Below are 19,148 nucleotides of genomic sequence, written 5' to 3'. Positions count from 1 at the left end.
GGCCTTGAACTTCGCTCAAAAAACAATTTTCTTCTGGTAAGGAACACTTCCAAGAGGAATATTTGCAAAGAGCACCACAGCATAAACACAGGGCACCACAGCAATTGCTGTGGGCACCGTGGGTTAATTCAAAGCCTGCTTTATCAATGAAGATTTCACTCATTAACTTTTATTCAGCAACTACTTCCAGCTGGAGAAACAACAATTTCAGAATGAATGCCCCTTTACCAGACCTAATACACAGCTTTGGTCCCTACAAGATGCTTTTAATGGTTAATATGGCAATAATGCCCGTGTTGATTAACATGCATGTACATTGTGTAGATGGATACAGAGAGAATAGACGCCTCCAGAGTCATCTCATGTTTTTCTCTGTCTGCAGCCTGCTCTCCACCAAGGTCAATGCTTTAAAACACTCCTCATGAAATACACACACAATGGGTGCTCATCATGAAAAATGTGATAAACACACTAAATGATGCCTTAAACATTAATAATGAGTTTAAAAGGGTTTGGATACTTTGTTTATAATAATATTACGATACATTTATATGGCGCATAATGCAGGAGCCTCTATGCGCAACATTAACAGAAAACAGAAAACATTAACAATGAAAAAGAAAAGGTTTCAGGGTTATTTTAAATACACATTTTGCTGGATTTTCCATTCCACATGGCTTTGCCTTGTATAATGGAATAGTCAAGATTCTACCTTGTGATCATATTCGGTGACAATGCACTCGTACATGTAGGCTGGTATTGATGATTTATAATTGAGTCTGTCTGGTGGCATGGTTATCATGCCTCGTTTTTGCTTTGTTTTTGAAAGGGCAAGGGCACCAAGGTTTGTTTTCACCTTGGTAAAGGGCACCCTATGAGGATATTGTAAATTTCTACTGGAGCATTTCAAGGGCACCAAGGCAATAACCAGGGAGCATGTGCGCAATGGCCTCCGCTTCCTCAGTGTGAAGTATCAGGCCTGCCTTGACCCCAAGACTGGCCCCCCTTATCTCTCTTACGCTTCACCCACCAACATACACATCATCATGTATCATACGTGAAGGCAGTACAAGAACCAGGCAATCATTATTGGATCCTACAGATTGTAAACCATCATGCCTGAACTGATTCCATGGCCAGCTTTTTTTTCACTGAAGTCTACCGCATAATATAGGAAAGATAGCACAGTCGTAAGCAAACCTTGAGACATCACCTGTCAAATATTTAGACAAGATGAAACATTCAATCCCAAGCATAAACTGTGGAATTCCACGACATGACTTTTTAATTACAGATCTCTATTAGTATAAAGCTGCAAGAATGTGTTTTGTTTTATCAAGAAAACGAGACAGACAACAAGAAGGATATCTGGTAAAACACTGATTTTTCAGTACTGCACTCCCATTGGTAAACTACTGAGCAACGAAACCAAATAAATATATCTCTTTAAGGAAACAATCAAGTACCAACAGGCCTCAAATTTCACAGAGGCCACGGCCTCCGTTGCCCTGGTCTTGGCCTTGGTGCCCCTTTCAAATGTTTCAGATAGACTTTACGATTTTCAAAATGAAAATGGCCTTGCCGGCTCAAACATGAAACTCCCTGTCTGCTCCAACACTAAAAGAATAATTTATCTCATAATTTAGTAACAATAGAGAAATTTGTTTGAACGCTGATAAGTTTTGAGGAAGGGGGGGGGGGGGGGGGAAGGGTAAGGTTGAATCCCATGCATCTTTAATTCCCCTGCCTCCTGCTTTTCTCATTATAATGTGCTCCTTTGTGTCTAGATACATCTCAATATGTCTGCAAAGTAGATTTCTTAAGGGCTTTTACACGTTATATTCCTAGATCTTTAACATACACTTAAAAAAACTGTGTACTCTGCTAAGTGTTATCAAATCAATATTTGATCTGGGGGTCACCCATGCCAGATAAAATATGATTTACACTGTGTTTCTGCGCAAGTCATCAGAAAAAAAGTTACCTTGTGACGGGATTGTTCACAACCTTGTGCTCATTTCGTATTCAGGGACTTATGCATTCTTCAACTTGACCCCAAAGTTGAAAGGTCACAGGGGCCTCACAACTTTTATTTGTGTACAAAATCGCCTGGGTTCAATAAAACAAAGTTACATGGAAACCAAATTCCATACATTACAGTCTATATAGTTCAATGGTTATAAGCGTGGAATTTTTGTGCCAATATAAGCAAGCACCACACAAGTCGTGCATCACTCTCACTGAATGCCAGACGAAATCAAACATTTCTGAAATGGCGAGGTGCTATGTGCACACCTTTGAGTGCCTCATGAACATAATACATCTGCATTAAACCTACCAACAGTACATTCAAAGGGGGTGTTTAGAGACTTGTCACATTTTAAGCATATGTGTACAAGGTCATTCACAACCACAATGTTTAGACATGACCATACAGAGCTATGTGTATCCCAGTGTGAATCTTGTCCCTCTGTTATGTAAAGGGGGGGGGGGGGGAGGTGTACCTATTTCATCACCAATATTTCATTGTAACACCATTGGTGTTTCCGCTTACAATGTTTTGTAGCTAAATATGAGAAACGCAAACAAGGAGTGAGCACAAAGCCGCACACAAACGCATGAAAAGAGTCTACCGATACTGTATTATGCTTAATTAGTTTTGCTCACAGAGGCTTAGTGCTGACTGTGTGTTAACCCTGAAATACTGTCTACAGATCCAGTTCACACACACATTTATGCAATATGACCAGACGGTGGTCCTTCAAATTTCAAACAAACAGGTCACATGAGGGGAAAACAGACAAACTAACAAAAAACGCTGCTTAATTATTTTGGGTTTATATAAATGGAGGACCAAAACAGAAGAGAAATCAAAAGTGACAACACATTAATTCTGTTTTTTTTTTTAACGACCTCCTTAAAGAGCAAACAGAAATCGGCGGCTTAATTCGAATGGAATGAATTATGACCTCACATGATGGAAAACAAACAAACAAACAAACAAACAAACAAACAAACAAACAAACAAACTGTTTGACTATTTCATTTCATAAGATTGGAGGAACAAAACAGAAGAAAACATGAAAAAGACAACACACTGATTCTGATTTTTTAACGACCTCATTAAAAAAGCCAAACAGAAATTGGCGGCTAAATTGGGATGGAATGAATTATAAGCTGACCTTCACTCTCTTTCTCTTTCTCCTGTTTTTCGCGCCGATCTCTGTTCTTCTTCACGGCGGCAATGCGGTCTCTTATGATCTTGGTGACCACTCTAAGGTCCTCTTCATTCAGGAAGCCAGAGCGAACCTGTATTTAAACAAGAAAGGAAGGGCAGATGGGGCTGTTATTGTCAACATGCAACTGGTATGGTAAAACACTCATGATGGATCACTGTAATTTACATTTTGATGGCCATCATAAAGCCTATGACAACAGTATTTCCCTTCTCACCAACTGTAAAATAGACAGATATTCCTGCATTGTTACTTATGTTTAAGGGCAAATCCAATTACAAAGTACAGTAAACCATACTTTTATTTGGATCAGGCATGAAAAATGGTCCATGGAGAAAAGGTAGGACAATTATATTGATTATAAACATGGTTTAGGCTGTAATAGACTTCTTAATAAAAAATAATTCAGATTTTTCTGAAGTGCAAACAATTAGAAACAGACTTAAGTAAAGCTGGTAGGAAGAATATCATGCCTGTTGAATGTAGCTTTTTTTAACAGTAGAACTAAATCACTGGATGTGACAACAAAAGTGCTACATATAGGTAATTCCATTCACTATACAACAATGCTAATAACAGGGAAAACATGTTCGCAGGCCAACTTAGAATCACATACTAATAAAAACATGACCTGGGTCACTCCCAAACCAAAGACACACTTGATCACACAACAACAAAATCGTTCATGCCGGTGGGTTTATTTTCTTAATATTGTTGCACTGCTTACAAAATGCTGACCTTAGTCAAACACCTTTGTCAGATGGCCTACTAGCATAGCTTTTTTTTTTTTCAGAGTTGACCGAGTACAATTTTCTTGTACAAACAAAAAAATTTGAAGTTTTTTGGGATTATGTACAGAAGGAAACTCCAGAACCAAATCGGTATGGTAAAAATTTTTTTTTTTTAGCCCACTCTGTTCAAGTCACCATATATCTGAATGGTTGAATTTCTATGGCAGTAACTTCATCAAGAAATTCAATTTTCTGTTGTTAACAATTGATGGAATTTCTCCAATGATGTGCAAACTGACCCAAACAGAAGTATAAATACAATTGTTAAATTTTGTTCCACATGCTCGGGAAAATTAATTCAACAGTTATTATCAGTTTCACAAAAAAACTAAAGTCATGGCATCAGGCCTGATACTTCACCGAGGCAACGAACCTCCATGGCCCCTGGTCAATGCATTCGTGCCCTTGAATGCTTCAGAGGAAATTTCCAATTTCTTCATAGGGTGGCTTTACTTAGGAGAAAATGCCTTGGTGCCCTTGCTCTTTCAAAACCGAAGTATACAGGCCTGTGTAATGAGTCTTAACTTTCTATTGTAACGCAAATCACCAATATGTACTGTACTACTTCATCAATAAGTCTTAACTAAATAGGAAAGTGTTGTAACTTCTCGCTTGAACTATCACTGCCATCCATAGAAATGTGGCAAATGAAAGCAACAGAATGAAACCATGAGTGGCAAACCTTTTATTCCAATATTTGTCATAGACGATGTCTCGTATTATTCTGCGGGTAGAATGGAGTCCCTTGAGGGCATAGGATTGTTAAAAACATGGCAAGACAACTCGCTAGAAATTTAAGACTCTTTGTTCAAAAGTACCCTATAAAACCATTCAAACATAAAACTCTTGCAAATATTGATCCTTTCCTAATGGCAAATTTCCAAAAAGCAACAACATATCTTTGACTTTTCTCTTTCTCTTTTATAACTCAGTTGGCTTTGATAGCTGCAGTTAAGGAAATAAAACACAAGCCAAAAGTCCAAAGCCCAGCGTTTAGTAAACTTGCATACATGTAACAATATCAACCATGGGCTGATTTCAAAAAGTAATACAATTCATCGCAAAGCAAATTGTCAGCATTTATAGTGACTTGTATTGTGACATCACAATTTACTTTAGAAACTATGATTGATTTGCAGTTAAGATCAATCTTCGCTCTTTGCGAAATTGGCCCCAGAATTGAGTAATAATTGCACTTTAAAATGAAGTTGATAATTTGAAATTCCGCACCTTCCAGCGTATTTCCAGAGTATTTCCAGACCTAGTGTAAATGCGCGCACGCAACGTGCAATTCACATATTTTGTGTGAAGGGTCTATTTCAAACCAGTTTCTTTCTCACCATTTCTGCAGCCACTTTCTCGGGTTCATCTTTCTGCAGGTAGAAGGCAAACTGAAGTGCCTCGTTGTCTTTGTGCTTGTCTCGGCGCTTCTTGGGGTCTTCTACCCTCAGCTGCAGCTGGATGTTGTCCGTGTTCGTATCCTCTACCAGCTCCACTCGGAATCCTGTATCCTCAAAGAACTCGTGCTTCAGAAGGTTCTGGATGCTGTACCTATTGTCAACAAAAATAACAACAACATTAGGGAAGTCATATGAAGAAGAACAAGAAGTTAGAAATGCAATTGTGAAATTTTTTAAAGTTAAAAACTGAATCAGCCAATAACGGACTCAAGGTATTTGAGCGAAGAGAAACAGGAAAGGTATTTGAAGTTTTTGAATTATAAAACCAATGTATGTACCACCTTTGAAGGATTTACAAGGTGCTGAACACACTGACAAACACAGGAGGCAAGCCCATTCCCCTAGCAGCAATGCACTGGGCTTATGTGTAGAACAAATCAGTATAAATTATATGTCCTGCATAAGGACAGAAATGTCAAGACTGGGACTCGCACCAACACCCTGCTGATTCAGAAATACCACAACTTGAGCTAGTATGCTTGACCACTCGACGACGACACACTGACAGATTTTAAACAACAATCCAATTTTCCATAAACCCCACGACCCCCCGCCCCCCAACTCAGTCCCTAATAACTCACAATCGCCTAACCTTAGGGGTCAGTTTTACTGAATATCGTGCTAAACACATCCATTACCTGAAAATGCATAATTTAATGAAATGCGTGACATTTTGTTGATTGGTGTCCATTCCTAATGAATATTCTACCTGCCTATAAACTGAAATGCATCTATCTAGTGTGGTTCCCGTATAATTTCCTCAAATTAAAGACAACGTACTAGAAGAACAATCATTTGCTTCAATCTAAAAGAATTTTTTCTATAACAGATCCTACAGAAAACAGTCTTAAATACTGCCCAAGTATTTGGAAGACACCCAAATCAACATCTCTTATTTCAATTGCCCAAATTGAAACAAGGTCGATAAAAACACACCAAATCCATGACACAACAACAACTATTTTCGATAATTATAGCAATCAGTATGCAAATTACTGGATTTGATGAAATTTCCCCAGGGCGGTGGGATTGTGTGCTTTGTATTGAAAACTGAAGGATTGAAATGAATGTGATATCTACAACTAGAAGGTAATAGTACATGTACATGTACCTTGAATACCTTAATACCATATTTCATTTTACAGTATTTTCATTTTCAAGGATACTACTTCGTATTCACAAAGGGCACGCTGTACTTTTGTCAATTAACATAATTACGGTATACAGATAATTAATCGCTATAATATTTTATTCAACAATGAATATTGTATCTCAGTGAAATAATCTCATTTCAATGACTTCAATGAAAGACTTTAATAGTTGATTTATAAAAGAATTTAAAAAAATATTTGAACACATTTTGCAATGTCAATATTTGAATTGTTACCTATGTTGCATATTTTATTTAGAATGGCAAAGTTAGTGAAAAAGATTAGAAGGTAAAAGCTTGTCCAGTAAAACTAGAAGTTTAGAAGGATTGTATGTTTAAGCACATTTAGTCACCATTTAAGTTTTGGGTTTTTTGGTGGGGGAAGGTAACCTGTGAAACCAAAGACTTCTCAGAGTACTCTACTCAGATTGTCAAAGGAAAATATTATTAAACAATAAGTTTCAGTGTTACAATGTGATGCGTAGCAACAAAACTCTTCCTTGAAGTAATTTTGCTTTAAATCTGAGGAAAATGAATTTAAAAAGCAAACGGATTGTTTTTTACCAACACGCACATGATCAAAATATAATGAAATATATATTGCGAATTATGCTTGGCATGAACACGTTTGGGTTGTTTCAAAAACAGACATTGACATTTTCCATATTAGAAAAAAAGAGAGACTTCCAACACCAATGGTGTACATTTATATCCATTCAGATTCCTAAGACTAACACAAATAAAACCAAATAGTAGAGTACTATAAAGCTCAACATTCCAAGAGCACAGTAATCCCAACGAAGTCTATAAATATTTACAGCGAGTAGTTTTATTATGAGCTTAGCTTAAAGGGGCATTGTTGAATTTTAAACCTAATTCAAACATGACCAACAATCATATTTCATCTGAATTCCAACTTTCCGCCTAACCCTTTTTACAATGTTTTTGATTAAATCAGCATCGCAAATCCTTGGATCGTACAGTATTCACGATTAGGAGAAAAACTAACTATAAAGAAGATGAGCAGAGTACAACATGTATACTGTTGGAAACATCAAAACACCACCAGCTCTCTTCAGAGCCAACACTCGCACACAAGAGAAATACACATGGTTGTACCCAAAAGCTTACTATTTATTTATAATTTCCTCCCATGACGAGTGTTGGATTTTGATTTACTACGTACATGTATACAGCTTCTTGTGTGTGCACTGTGCCATTTATCACATTTTCCCGAATTTGGAAAATCTAAAAGCATGGCATACAGTCCTTAATGAATAGCAACTCCGGCATTGTCATTTCAAATTGAGAAATTACATAGTGATGAGGTTTAATCATTGGTTTTGTTCGTAGGCCATCAATACTGTTTATAAATAATGTTCAATTTCAAAAGCATCATCTACGCCTGCTTCACGTGCATAATAAAGCAGATTGAACTCATTAGGGTCTGTATTAAAAGCACCACGAGCAATAGAATTGGACGGAAAATATAACTTGACAGATCCAAGGCTGAACGTCTTGAGCAGAATTACTTCACAGGTGAATACAACAAATCCATAGCCTTGGACTCCAGACAGTGAGGATGTTTGTCACGTACCCTATCTAAACACAGTGATAGATCTAGTTTCTATGGTACCAGACTACTAGTACCTTTCAGACTCGGTTTGGTTACAATAGACTGAATGTGACCAAAAACAAAATGGGGCACACCATACAACAAGGTCTATTTTGAGAGAATAGGGAGTTATATTAACCATAGGAAACTGTCTATAGGAACAGCCCTTTTTTAAATATAACCTCACCTTATAGTTAGTGATAACCTTTAGGCTTCTGTTTCTTAACGACCTGTACCCTTATAAATTAAAGGCACTTGACAGGTTTGGTTATTATTAAAAACAACTGTTAGCTTCAAAACTGACTTGGTAAGGAGCAATGGGGAGCTGTTTATAGTATAATACATTGTGAGAAACGGCTCCCTCTTAACTAAGAGAGAGGAAAGAGGGAATTTCTAAATCAAATAATAAAAGACTTCAGCTGAAGCCTTTTATCTTGCATCTGAAAGCACACAAAGTTGTGGAACAAGGGTGTGTGTTTTTTTTTCTTCATTATTCTCTTTAAACTTCAGTGACAATCAAGTCAAAATTTTCACAGGTTTGTTATTCTATGCACATGTACGGATACACCAAGTGAGAGTACTGAAATTACCAAACATGTCTACTGCCTTTAAAGGCACTGAACACCATTGGTAATTACTCAAAATAATTGTTAGCAGAAAAACTTACTTGGTAACAAGCAATGGAGAGGCAGAGCTGTTGATAGTATAAAACATTGTGAGAAACGGCTCCCCCTGAAGTAACGTAGTTTTCAAGAAAAAAAAGTAGTTTTCCACTCAAATTTTGAATTTGATTTTGCATTTAAACAGAGAGTGAAACCAAAAATATTTGTCTGCGGTTGCCTTCCCGATCAATATTTGGGAACCCTCAGAGGAACTACATGGTTCTTTTTTGGGAATCCCAAATTGTTGATGAAAGAATAATAAGTTGAAACATTTCATGTGGGGTAACATTTAAACATCTTCCTCAAAAAGGTATGACAAATCTACTAGGGATGTTTTTAAAATATTTTTTAAACAAAACCCCATGTGTATATTATTTCAAATAACACCAATACAAAGTGGGATTTAATCTTAACACAATTTTACTCGGAACTCAAATGCAATCTGATCGTTATTCAATTTAAACAAAAAGATATGGCAAAAAGATATGGCAAACAGTAAAAGGATTTTTTATTTTATTTTTTAAAACAAGACCCTACTGCATATGATTTCAAATAATACAGGCACAAAGAGGGATCATTAATCAGAATACAATTTTTCTCAGAAAACTCGAACACATTCAGATTCATTATTCAATTTTGGGCCACAACATTTTTCAAATGGCCACTCACTGTGTGCAGTGGAAGACTTCTAGTTGGTAAGGTGATAATACTGCATTTCATGGTCAAGGTTAAACTGCCAGTCAGACAAGCCAATTGAAAATGATTACCTTGGCAACTCAAAAATAATATCATCAACGATGACGGGGGAAAGTAAAAGTAAAGTGTGTCCACGACTCCACGCATATAGGATCATCAATATGTTAATTTGATGGCATACTGCATCTTCGCTACATACGTATCTCAGTGCCCCCCCCCCCCACCCCCCTCCCTCCCCCCCCCCTGTGTTGTAATGGTATTTAGGGATCATCGCTGGGATTATTTATCACATTATCTGCGGAGCATTAACGCCGAGCCAAAAAGCCCCAAGCTGTGACAAATATGTAACTACCGTCAGCAACATTAATCCCTGGTACGATAAAGGAGGCTAACTCTGCACTTTCTCACAAGCGGACTTAGCGAGCATGTAACAACTTCTTATCATCTTTATGTATGTCTTAACCAAACACCACCCTCGTAGCAACGACCAAATCTCACCCCTATAGTCTCTCACGAATGTTGGTTGAAACAAAACTTGTTTCAGCCGATGTCCGAGTACAATGTGAAGCGTGCGTCATCAAGGAGCAGCCTCCCAGTGTAGGGTCTGGTTAAAGAGAAGAATACCTATGGATGCAGTGGCATTCAGTGGTGGTGAGAGTAAACAGTACAGACTCTGTGAGAACCACATTGTATTATTGCGGTTACTGAGCTTGGCATGTTGTGCATACTACAGATTTACAGAATTAGTTTATGCTATTAAAACAGTTGTTGGCAGTGTAAGCACTTTATGTTATCCACAAAACAGTATACATGTATACCTAATTTTCTAAACTAACAAATCTGTAGAAGTTTGAGATCGATCGCCCATCTGAGTCACAAGAAAATAGTGAAATACCGATTACACATTTTGCATGACATCGATGCAAGAACAAAAATGAATAAAACAATCAATGAGCGATAAACTCCAAACGCGATTATTTATTTCTCATCATGCTTTCAAATCATTATCATTACACCATGTAAGTTTTATGTAGATCTCTGATCTGCACGATTTTTGTTTCTAACCAATTCTGTAACATTCCTTTAACTTGAAACAATCCATTCATGCCTGGAAGGGAATACTCAAGTCCACATAAAATAAAAGGCATTATTTAAAAAGGTCATGCTCTTCGCTATCATGTTGACTGATTAAAAAAATTAAATCAACCTTCTTTATGTACTTAGCCACCCACCACAGTATTTGACAGCAATTTGACACCTTGTGGGTAGCTGCTTCAAGTTACATGAAAACAACAGCTAATTTTTTTTTCAAACATGACATTTGGATGTTTTGCTGCTTATTTTTACAAGTGCAACGTCGTCGTGGTTCGCTCCAAACAAACATGTAATATTATTATAAAGAAATGCAACTTCAGGATGACCTAACTCGATGCCCAGCGATCCTGATGTGATATGTATCTTTTTAAGTCGGTGGATCGTTAGCCAGCCCACGGCGTGAGAGCCAAATTGAATGGTCTGCAGACAGTCTGTGCCAAGCTATTCATGACGTGGGTCAATACTTGGGACGATGGGCCACAATCCATACAACTTGATGTGTGCGGAACGGCAACGGACCCACGTCCACGTCAGTTACAAATTCAGACAGATTTATGTCATGAATGTAACCTTTTTATAAGAATAATTTATACATACATGCGTATCGTATGTGAAGAAAGTTTGCCACTGTTCTAATTAACAGTAATAAGAATATATATTTGGTTTGCAATAACACCATGTGTGTTTCTACTTACTTGTCAGGTAGTTTTTGTTCTTAAGAAAACTGTCTTGCTATTATTATATTCTACTACCGTGGAGTAGATTTTTGGATTACTAGTAGAATGTAATAGCTAGACAGTGCTCTGAAGAACAAAATCTACCTAGACACACACATGGTGTAACCACAAACTAATATATTGATACCTCACCATGCAATGCCTCAAATCCCATACATGGGGTTATATTAAGGGAACTATTTTCTGAATATTAGCCGAGTATTTAAGAATGAAAAGCAATTATGCCTGCAGTTATGCTAAGTTTAAGCAGAGCTTTCCACAAATCTTCAAGTGGTTTGGTACATACGTTTACATTTCAATGTATTATACCCAGGAGAGGTCAGAATAATCTAAGTAAATATTGATGTAATACCAACATCACCGGGTTTTTTTTCAACAACCAGACAGGCTTTGTTTAAAGAATTTGTAACAAAATCATGCAAATTATTTTTTCACATAAGTGTTGTGTTCCAAGGGTTTGCGTTACACAAATATTTTTAAAAAAATTAGATGTGATTTTGTCTAATGAGTTTTTTTTTTACTTCTTCTCGTCTATCTAGATCCAATTTTAGCTTCAACTAAAACTACCCATGTTTGTCTCAGGGTTGCCGATCCTGAGATTTTAGAAACATTTCAGTAAATTTTGAAGCAAAACTAACATCACACTGGTTTTTCTTTTTTTGATTTCTTCTCAGTATGCACAATTTTTTTTCCTTCTTTTTTTCTCGTCTATTCTAGACCCAATTTTAGCGTTTAGGGCACTGGACACTATTTGTACAAATAATTTCACAAAATAATTGTTGGCTTAAAAACTTCCTTGATAACAACAATAGAGAGCTACTGATAGTATAAAATATTGTGAGAAACGACTCACTCTGAAGTAACATAATTTTTTTAGAAAGGGGTGATTTCTCACTAAAACAATAAAATCACTTCAGCTGAAGCCTTTTATTACGCATCTGAAAGCACACACATTGATGCAACAAGGGTGTTTAATTGTTCATTATTTTCTTGAAACTTTGACGACCAATTGAGTCCAAATTTCACAGGTTTGTTATTTAATGCATATGTTGGGATACACCATGTGAGAAAACTGGTCTTTGACAATTACTGAACATGTCCAGTGCCTTTAACGAAAAACTACCCATGTTTGTCTCAGAGCTGCTCATCCCGAGCAACAAGTACCCACTGTGTCATCTTGACATTTGCAGCATACCCCCACAGACCCTGGATAGACGTGCATCTTAATGCAACAGTCCCTCCTCCGGGCTTGCTGCGACTATGAGACTTTTCTTGTTTCTGTTACATTAGAGTCTATACACCACCACCGTTAAATCTATCCAATCATTGTACACACACAAAAATGGCTGTAATGTCATTATGAAGCTTACATTCTAACGGTGACATTTGGGGATAAATGGTCATGCACAAATTTGGCACAATAAACAAATCATTCACTTTAACTGCTGAATCAGTATTAATATAATAACAAAAAATATTTCCTTCTGGAAAATAAATAAACTTCACTTCTGATTAATGCAATAAGATACAAACGAAGCGTCTAGACACAACAACTGAAAATGTAAACATTTGACCGCCCCCCCCCACCCCCACTCAGAAAGGAATGGAGCAAGTCTCTACCCTTTGGATGATTTAATTATCGTCGAGTAAAAACAGGAAATATTGTGTTCCTCAGTAACACAGGGAATCAGTGAGTCGAAACAATTTTATAAAATTAACAAAAATGGTAAAAAATTCTCCAAAATTTTTTTAAGTTTTGTTATTCCGATCAGGGTCGTGTACCTGAAGTATCAAGCTATATTTTGTATGTAAACAATTAATTCTTATGATATTAAGAATGTACTGCATTGCTTGTAATTAGCTAGGGTTTTATGGTAAATTTTATTTAATGCACTGTGTGTGTACATAAATATTGAGTACATGTACGGTATGTTTGTGAATGCACGTTTAGTGTAATGTCAAAGAATAGCTTAAAGGCACTGAAACGTTTGGTAAAATTGTCAAAGAACAGGGTAAAATTTGGGCACAATTGGCTCATATTTTGTTTTCATGTTGATTTTATTCGCTGGGCAGTGATCAAATCATTGGATATTATGTACAGCTCAGTATCTGTCATCAGATAGATTAAACTTACAATTTTCCAAAGTTTTATCCTGTAAATGCCAGTGATATCCTACACCTTTATCTTCCACTGTTGAAAATTAAGTAAAACTTGTAAAATTTACTGGTGCATTAAGAAGTGGTTGTGCAATGCATTAATGCATTTTACACACGCCCTTGTACTTTCAGTAAAGGTCAAAATGAAATGTGTAATAATTCCCCATCAAAGTGAGATTGGAATAAATTATTGATGCAACTTCCAACCAGGGAGGGTATTTATATATTAAAAAAATAGCAATATGATTCCTAACTAAATTATTGAGAGGAAATCGGGTCTGATAATAATATGACGTATTGTGGGTGTGTGTGCGTTATGTGTGTGTGCTCCAAATACTCGTTAGAAAACCGTTAAGTAACTTAACTGCACGATATCGCTGTCTGTGAATATAAACATGTTAAGTGATACTAACACCCTTGCTCAGAATGCGGTGCCTGACTTGCACTTCAAACATCTGCGTCTGCAAGTCCCTGCATAATTTTAAATATAACGATCGCCACATTTTTAAAGGGTAAGTAAGGAATTGTTTATCTAATCTGGGTATGTTCTTTATCACAACCCTTCCCTGCCCTTATTAATTCTTTTGCTACACAATGGTTGATTGATGTTTAAGTTTTTGTTGACGAGCCATTTTAGGGAAAGTTCCTCATTACCAGGCCTTGAAGTTCTCTCTTGAAGGGGCACAGCTATTTTCCTCTGGTAGGGGGCAGTTCTATGGGGAAAATGTAATATGTACTGGAACCTTGCAGGGGGCACCACAGCTGAAGCACAGGGCACAACAGCAATTGATGTGGGTTATTTTGAGGCCTGCCTCACTACAACTACACTTACTTCAATGTACTTTCTACAAATCATAACTGTACATTTTATAGAGAAATAACAAAATGATATTCTAAATCATGGGGAAAACATCTCGCACTTCCTCAAGGCAAATAATTGTCACCAAGCTGCGACAGGAAGAGATTTTTTCTATGCAAATAGGTGAGAAGAGAAAGCAGTCCGATGCCATTATAGAATAGTGGTCATCATCGTTATCTAAGACGGGAATCAGACATGGACTGCCGGCCTGTATGCTTCATTTAGAAAGGGCAAGGGCACCAAGGCATTTTCTCCTTGGTACCCCTAAATGAGGAAGTTTTAAATTTCTACAGAAGAATTTCAAGGGCACCAAGGCAATGACCATCCACATAGAGCAGTACTGACAAGGAGGCAATCGCCTTCATTGCCTCCGCGAGTATCAGGTCTAATGTTGATACATTGAAAAAGCACCAAAGAAATAACACTTCATAATCAATGCTTATTAAGAAATCTCACAACAGTGTCGGTTAACTAGTCAGGGAAAACCACCTGAGTAGCCCATCACATGCTAATCACCTGTGAGTGTCTCATTAACAAATGCGCAGGCGAGAAAAAGTGAAGAACATACTGCCCCATGTCATCTCAAGATATGCGAAGAGTCTCATGAGACAACGGGAAAATGTCACTGAATATTATTAGTCATTCATGTGCAGGTTGGATTCCGGCATGGAGAGTTCACTTGGGGGAGAGCAAGGCTTTGAGACGTGGTAAAGGGTTACATACACTGATCAGCAAACAGATAAAAAATAGTCTAGTTATGACCGTCTTGCTTTGAATCACGAGAGAACGAAACATGAAACAGCTGATGTCACGTGCATAAGTCAGATGGAGTTTCCAAGAGGGGCTGGCGAGAAAGCTTTACATTAAATGACTTGATGATATTCTTATGTATGGCGTCACACAGAGAAAACATTCTTGAATCGTTCTCTAAGTTTCTTGTCGATGCGTTGCCCTGAATCTTAATGCAACCTCAAGTTACTTTTTGCATACAACTACTGGAAATAATATATAACGCCTCGAGAGCCAGATGGTTTATGCAAAGTAGTGGTGCAATGACTAGACTGGTAACATTAATCAATAGCATTGAACAGAATGGTTTTTTTTTTTTTTTTTTTTTTTTCAACCAGGGTATTTTAACACTGGATAATCAAGAGATATTTATTGTATTGATTACTGGGAACATTAAGACAACTCCATTGACACATTCCTTGTACATGAGTCATGAGTATGTGTCAACAGTGTTTAATCAGACAGCTTTTGAAGGCCTGATGTCCTAAGGGATATAAGCAGCAATAATCCGCCTATCATTCTGATTAAGTTGTTATAACAATAACAATACACAATCCGCTTACCAAGAGGAACAGATATTGAATATCTTAAACCTTTTAAAACAAAATTCAACAAAGCCGAAAAACTAACATGGAAGAAAAATAAACCAAAACTGAAATTCAGACAATCCCATCTTATACAAATTTGTTTTAAAACAAAAAAATATAAGTGAAAGCTTGGTTTTTTTTTATATAAAAATTGTGTTAAAATCATGACAGAAATATAAAGCTAATCATGAATTAGTAGAAAAAGTAATGGACAAATTTGGTAATAGAAAGAAAAATCAACCAAAATGAAATTCATACAATACCATACTATTCTGGGAAGAAAAATGTGATTCCATACAAACAATAGATAAACAAAACTTTTTTCAAAATTTAAATTGTAATAAAAATATAAATCATCATAGAAATATAAAGCTGACTATGAATTATTACAAAATGGAAACATTTTTAAAAACAGGAATCACATCCTACCTTTCCTCTTTGTTTCTCCTTGTACTCCGGTCAATTATCTCCTTAATTTTGGGGTCAGTCACTTTCTCAAAGCTCGCTGGTCGCACGCCCTGTTTCCAACATAACAAGCCAATTAAAATGTGTACTGAATGAAACATGAGATGCAATTGTTTGCTACTGTCTACAGACAGGATTCTCCGGGAGGAAAAAAAGAAGTGTAAGTCAATAAAATACTCAGCCTTCGAGTAAACACTTCTCAGAAGCAGGAATCAAGAAACATATTATGTTGATATTTTGTTCAGCGGGGAACATGTGGTTAGTGGTTAGTACACTGTATATGGTACAATGTTTACAACCAAAATTGGTAAACGGCATATTTAAAATCCTTCAACTAAAAATTTTGGAATATTTACAATGTATGTTTCACAGTTTCCTCACATTCAAAAATGTTCTCAAATATGCAAACATCTTTTTAAATATGTAGAACATTTTAATCCTTTCAAGGAAGATGTATTTAAAGGTGAGATTGCTTCTGGTCAATTCGTTGCAATGGAGCACTTTCCATTACGCACTTAAAGAAAGAAAATCTATACATTCATACAAGTGTCTCTTTATTTTAGACACTGCAATGCAAGAATGTTAACATTTCATGTAAAAATTTCCCCAAAAGAAATATTCAAAACACACAATATTAACTTTGCTTGAAACAAAATCAGAAAAGATAAATCTTTCACACAGAACAATCAACTCTTCCAATTAGTACAAGAAATAGTTAACAAGTTCTTCAGAATAAAAAGGCAGTAAACTTACTGTGGTCACTCTCCGATAGATCTGCGCAGCATTTGTACACTCCATGTAGGGATACTCCGAGGTCGCCATCTCCAGCATGCACATGCCAAACGCGTACACATCCACGGATTCGTCGTAGTGCTCCTCGTACATTTCGGGCGCCATGAACTCTGGGGTACCTTAAAATACAAACATGGTCGAATGCTTTGAGATGGGGAGTAGAACCTGCTGAAAGCCTGCAAGGAGAAAAAGAGCCATCGGCAGAGGGGAACTCAGATTTAGTTGGGTTGTCTCTTGGGTGATGGGGGAAGGAGCGCTGAAAGTCAAACATAATTTTGTTGTTTTTTGGTTAGTACCATCCAGTAAATATCGCCTGATTTGTTTTTAAAAACAGAATCACCAGCAGAAAGCCTACCTTGAGACTAGAGGAAAACCTTGCAAAAATACCTGGGGAAAAAGGCCACAAATAATAGCAAAAGAACAAATATACTGAAGTGATGATTGAAATGTAACAACAGAGTGGGATCCAACACATACTCACCACATAGGCGGGAAACTATCTGACAACCAAACAAAAAAAACACTACAGTATTATGAAAAAAGCACGTCTTTTAAAATATGTTTTTCGGTTTTTTTTTAAATCAAAATAAAATCTTGCTGTGGTGGGAAAAATATTCAAAAAGTCTGAAAAGGTAAACAAGGTGTTTTCGATTTTGATCTGAAAACAGATTTCTGGGTCAAAGAAAAGAAAAAATTGTTTTTCGTTACAAAAGAATTCATACATTTATGGATAAAGAAACTACTAAATTTAAGGGAGATACTCTTTAATAACAGAAATTGCATTATCATAAAACAAATGTATGGGTCATTTACACTATGGTATGTACTAGAGAAACTCTCTTGACGAATGTGGCGATGCTTTGGGAATCTATGAAGCTACATTTTCCTTCGTAAGCGAGAATAACAGCGAGGACAGATCAACAAATTTGGATAATTAAGTTCTTTTAGACAATTATTCCCCTAACAAGTCAAGATAAATGCAGCAATTTAACGTGAGAACTTTTACGAATTAGCCACGTACCTATCACACTCTTGGCAAATGAGCTCTTCTTTAGGGTCGCAAGGCCCAGGTCTCCAATCTTGACGGAGCCTGATGTTCCTGTGATAAAAATATTGTCGCACTTGAGATCTCTGTGGATGACGGGCGGGGAGCGGGTGTGTAAGAAATGGAGACCTTTCAGAATCTGCTTGCACCAACTGCGAAGGACTTTGATTCGGACGCCACTAAATCGCTTCAAATACCTGAGAAAGAAAAGAGAAACCCTGTTTAATTTGAAGAACTACTCACAGTGGGACAAGAACACCATACCCAAACTCTTGTGTGTCTGAGTGCGGGTTCGAGTTCCAGTCACTTGTGTCCTTAAGAAAGACACTTGTGTCCTTAACAAAGACAAAACCATAGTTGCTGCATCCTTTGGATGGGACATAGAGCCGCTGGTCCTGTGTGTTGTGTAGTACACGTAAAAGATTCCAGTGCACTTATCGAAAAGAGAAGGGGCTCGCCCCAGTGTTTCTGGTCTGATCGGCAGCATAAAGCCGGTGTTGAAGGTCTCATACTTTAAAAATGTAGCTCCACATACCCGATACTGAGCGTTTTGACACGTCCCTAGTAGGGGTGTGATAAGAACTATACTATTTATACTCACGTTTTGAGAGTTCCAGATGTCATGAGCTCAGTGACCAGAACGATGTGCTTCCGGCCGCGTGGTCCCAGTACCTCCCAGTAATCAAAGAAGCTGACAATGTTGGGATGGCTAAGACCTTTCAGCATCTCTGCTTCTTCCTTGAAACGCATCCTCTCCATTTTATTCAACTTGCGATCCTGAAAATACAATAAAAAAAATTAAAAATACAAGTTTAGCGAAAATACTCAGTTGTCGGGCCAGTCCAAGCCTGTTCGTTCATTTTTGAAAGGGCAAAAGCACCAAGGCAATTTATCCTTGGTAAAGGGCACCCTATGAGGAAACTGAAAATTTCTACTGGAGCATTTCAAGGGCACAGAGTTAATGACCAGGGTGCATGAAGGCAATTGCATTCATTGTCTGCCTTCTTTTTGA

The 19,148-nt window shown here is 37.1% G+C and overlaps 1 protein-coding gene across 2 annotated transcripts in view; it reads right to left on the bottom strand.

Moving 5' to 3' along the window:
* The window catches only part of LOC117306773 (serine/threonine-protein kinase WNK-like), a 71,428-nt gene that overhangs the window by 39,083 nt on the left and 13,197 nt on the right, over positions 1-19,148 (bottom strand). For both annotated transcript variants that reach the window (XM_033791273.1, XM_033791274.1), the window contains exons 2-7: positions 18,738-18,913; positions 18,113-18,333; positions 17,053-17,210; positions 16,264-16,352; positions 5,368-5,578; positions 3,183-3,309 (exon numbers count right to left, since the gene is read on the bottom strand). In XM_033791273.1, the coding sequence (XP_033647164.1) occupies positions 3,183-3,309; positions 5,368-5,578; positions 16,264-16,352; positions 17,053-17,210; positions 18,113-18,333; positions 18,738-18,913 (982 nt within the window). The remainder of the gene's footprint in view (positions 1-3,182; positions 3,310-5,367; positions 5,579-16,263; positions 16,353-17,052; positions 17,211-18,112; positions 18,334-18,737; positions 18,914-19,148) is intronic.

The sequence above is a fragment of the Asterias rubens genome, chromosome 2 (assembly GCF_902459465.1).
Source record: "Asterias rubens chromosome 2, eAstRub1.3, whole genome shotgun sequence".
Taxonomy (NCBI): domain Eukaryota; kingdom Metazoa; phylum Echinodermata; class Asteroidea; order Forcipulatida; family Asteriidae; genus Asterias; species Asterias rubens.
The sequence above is the reverse complement of the archived record's forward strand: the minus strand, read 5'-3'. Positions and strand labels throughout refer to the sequence as shown.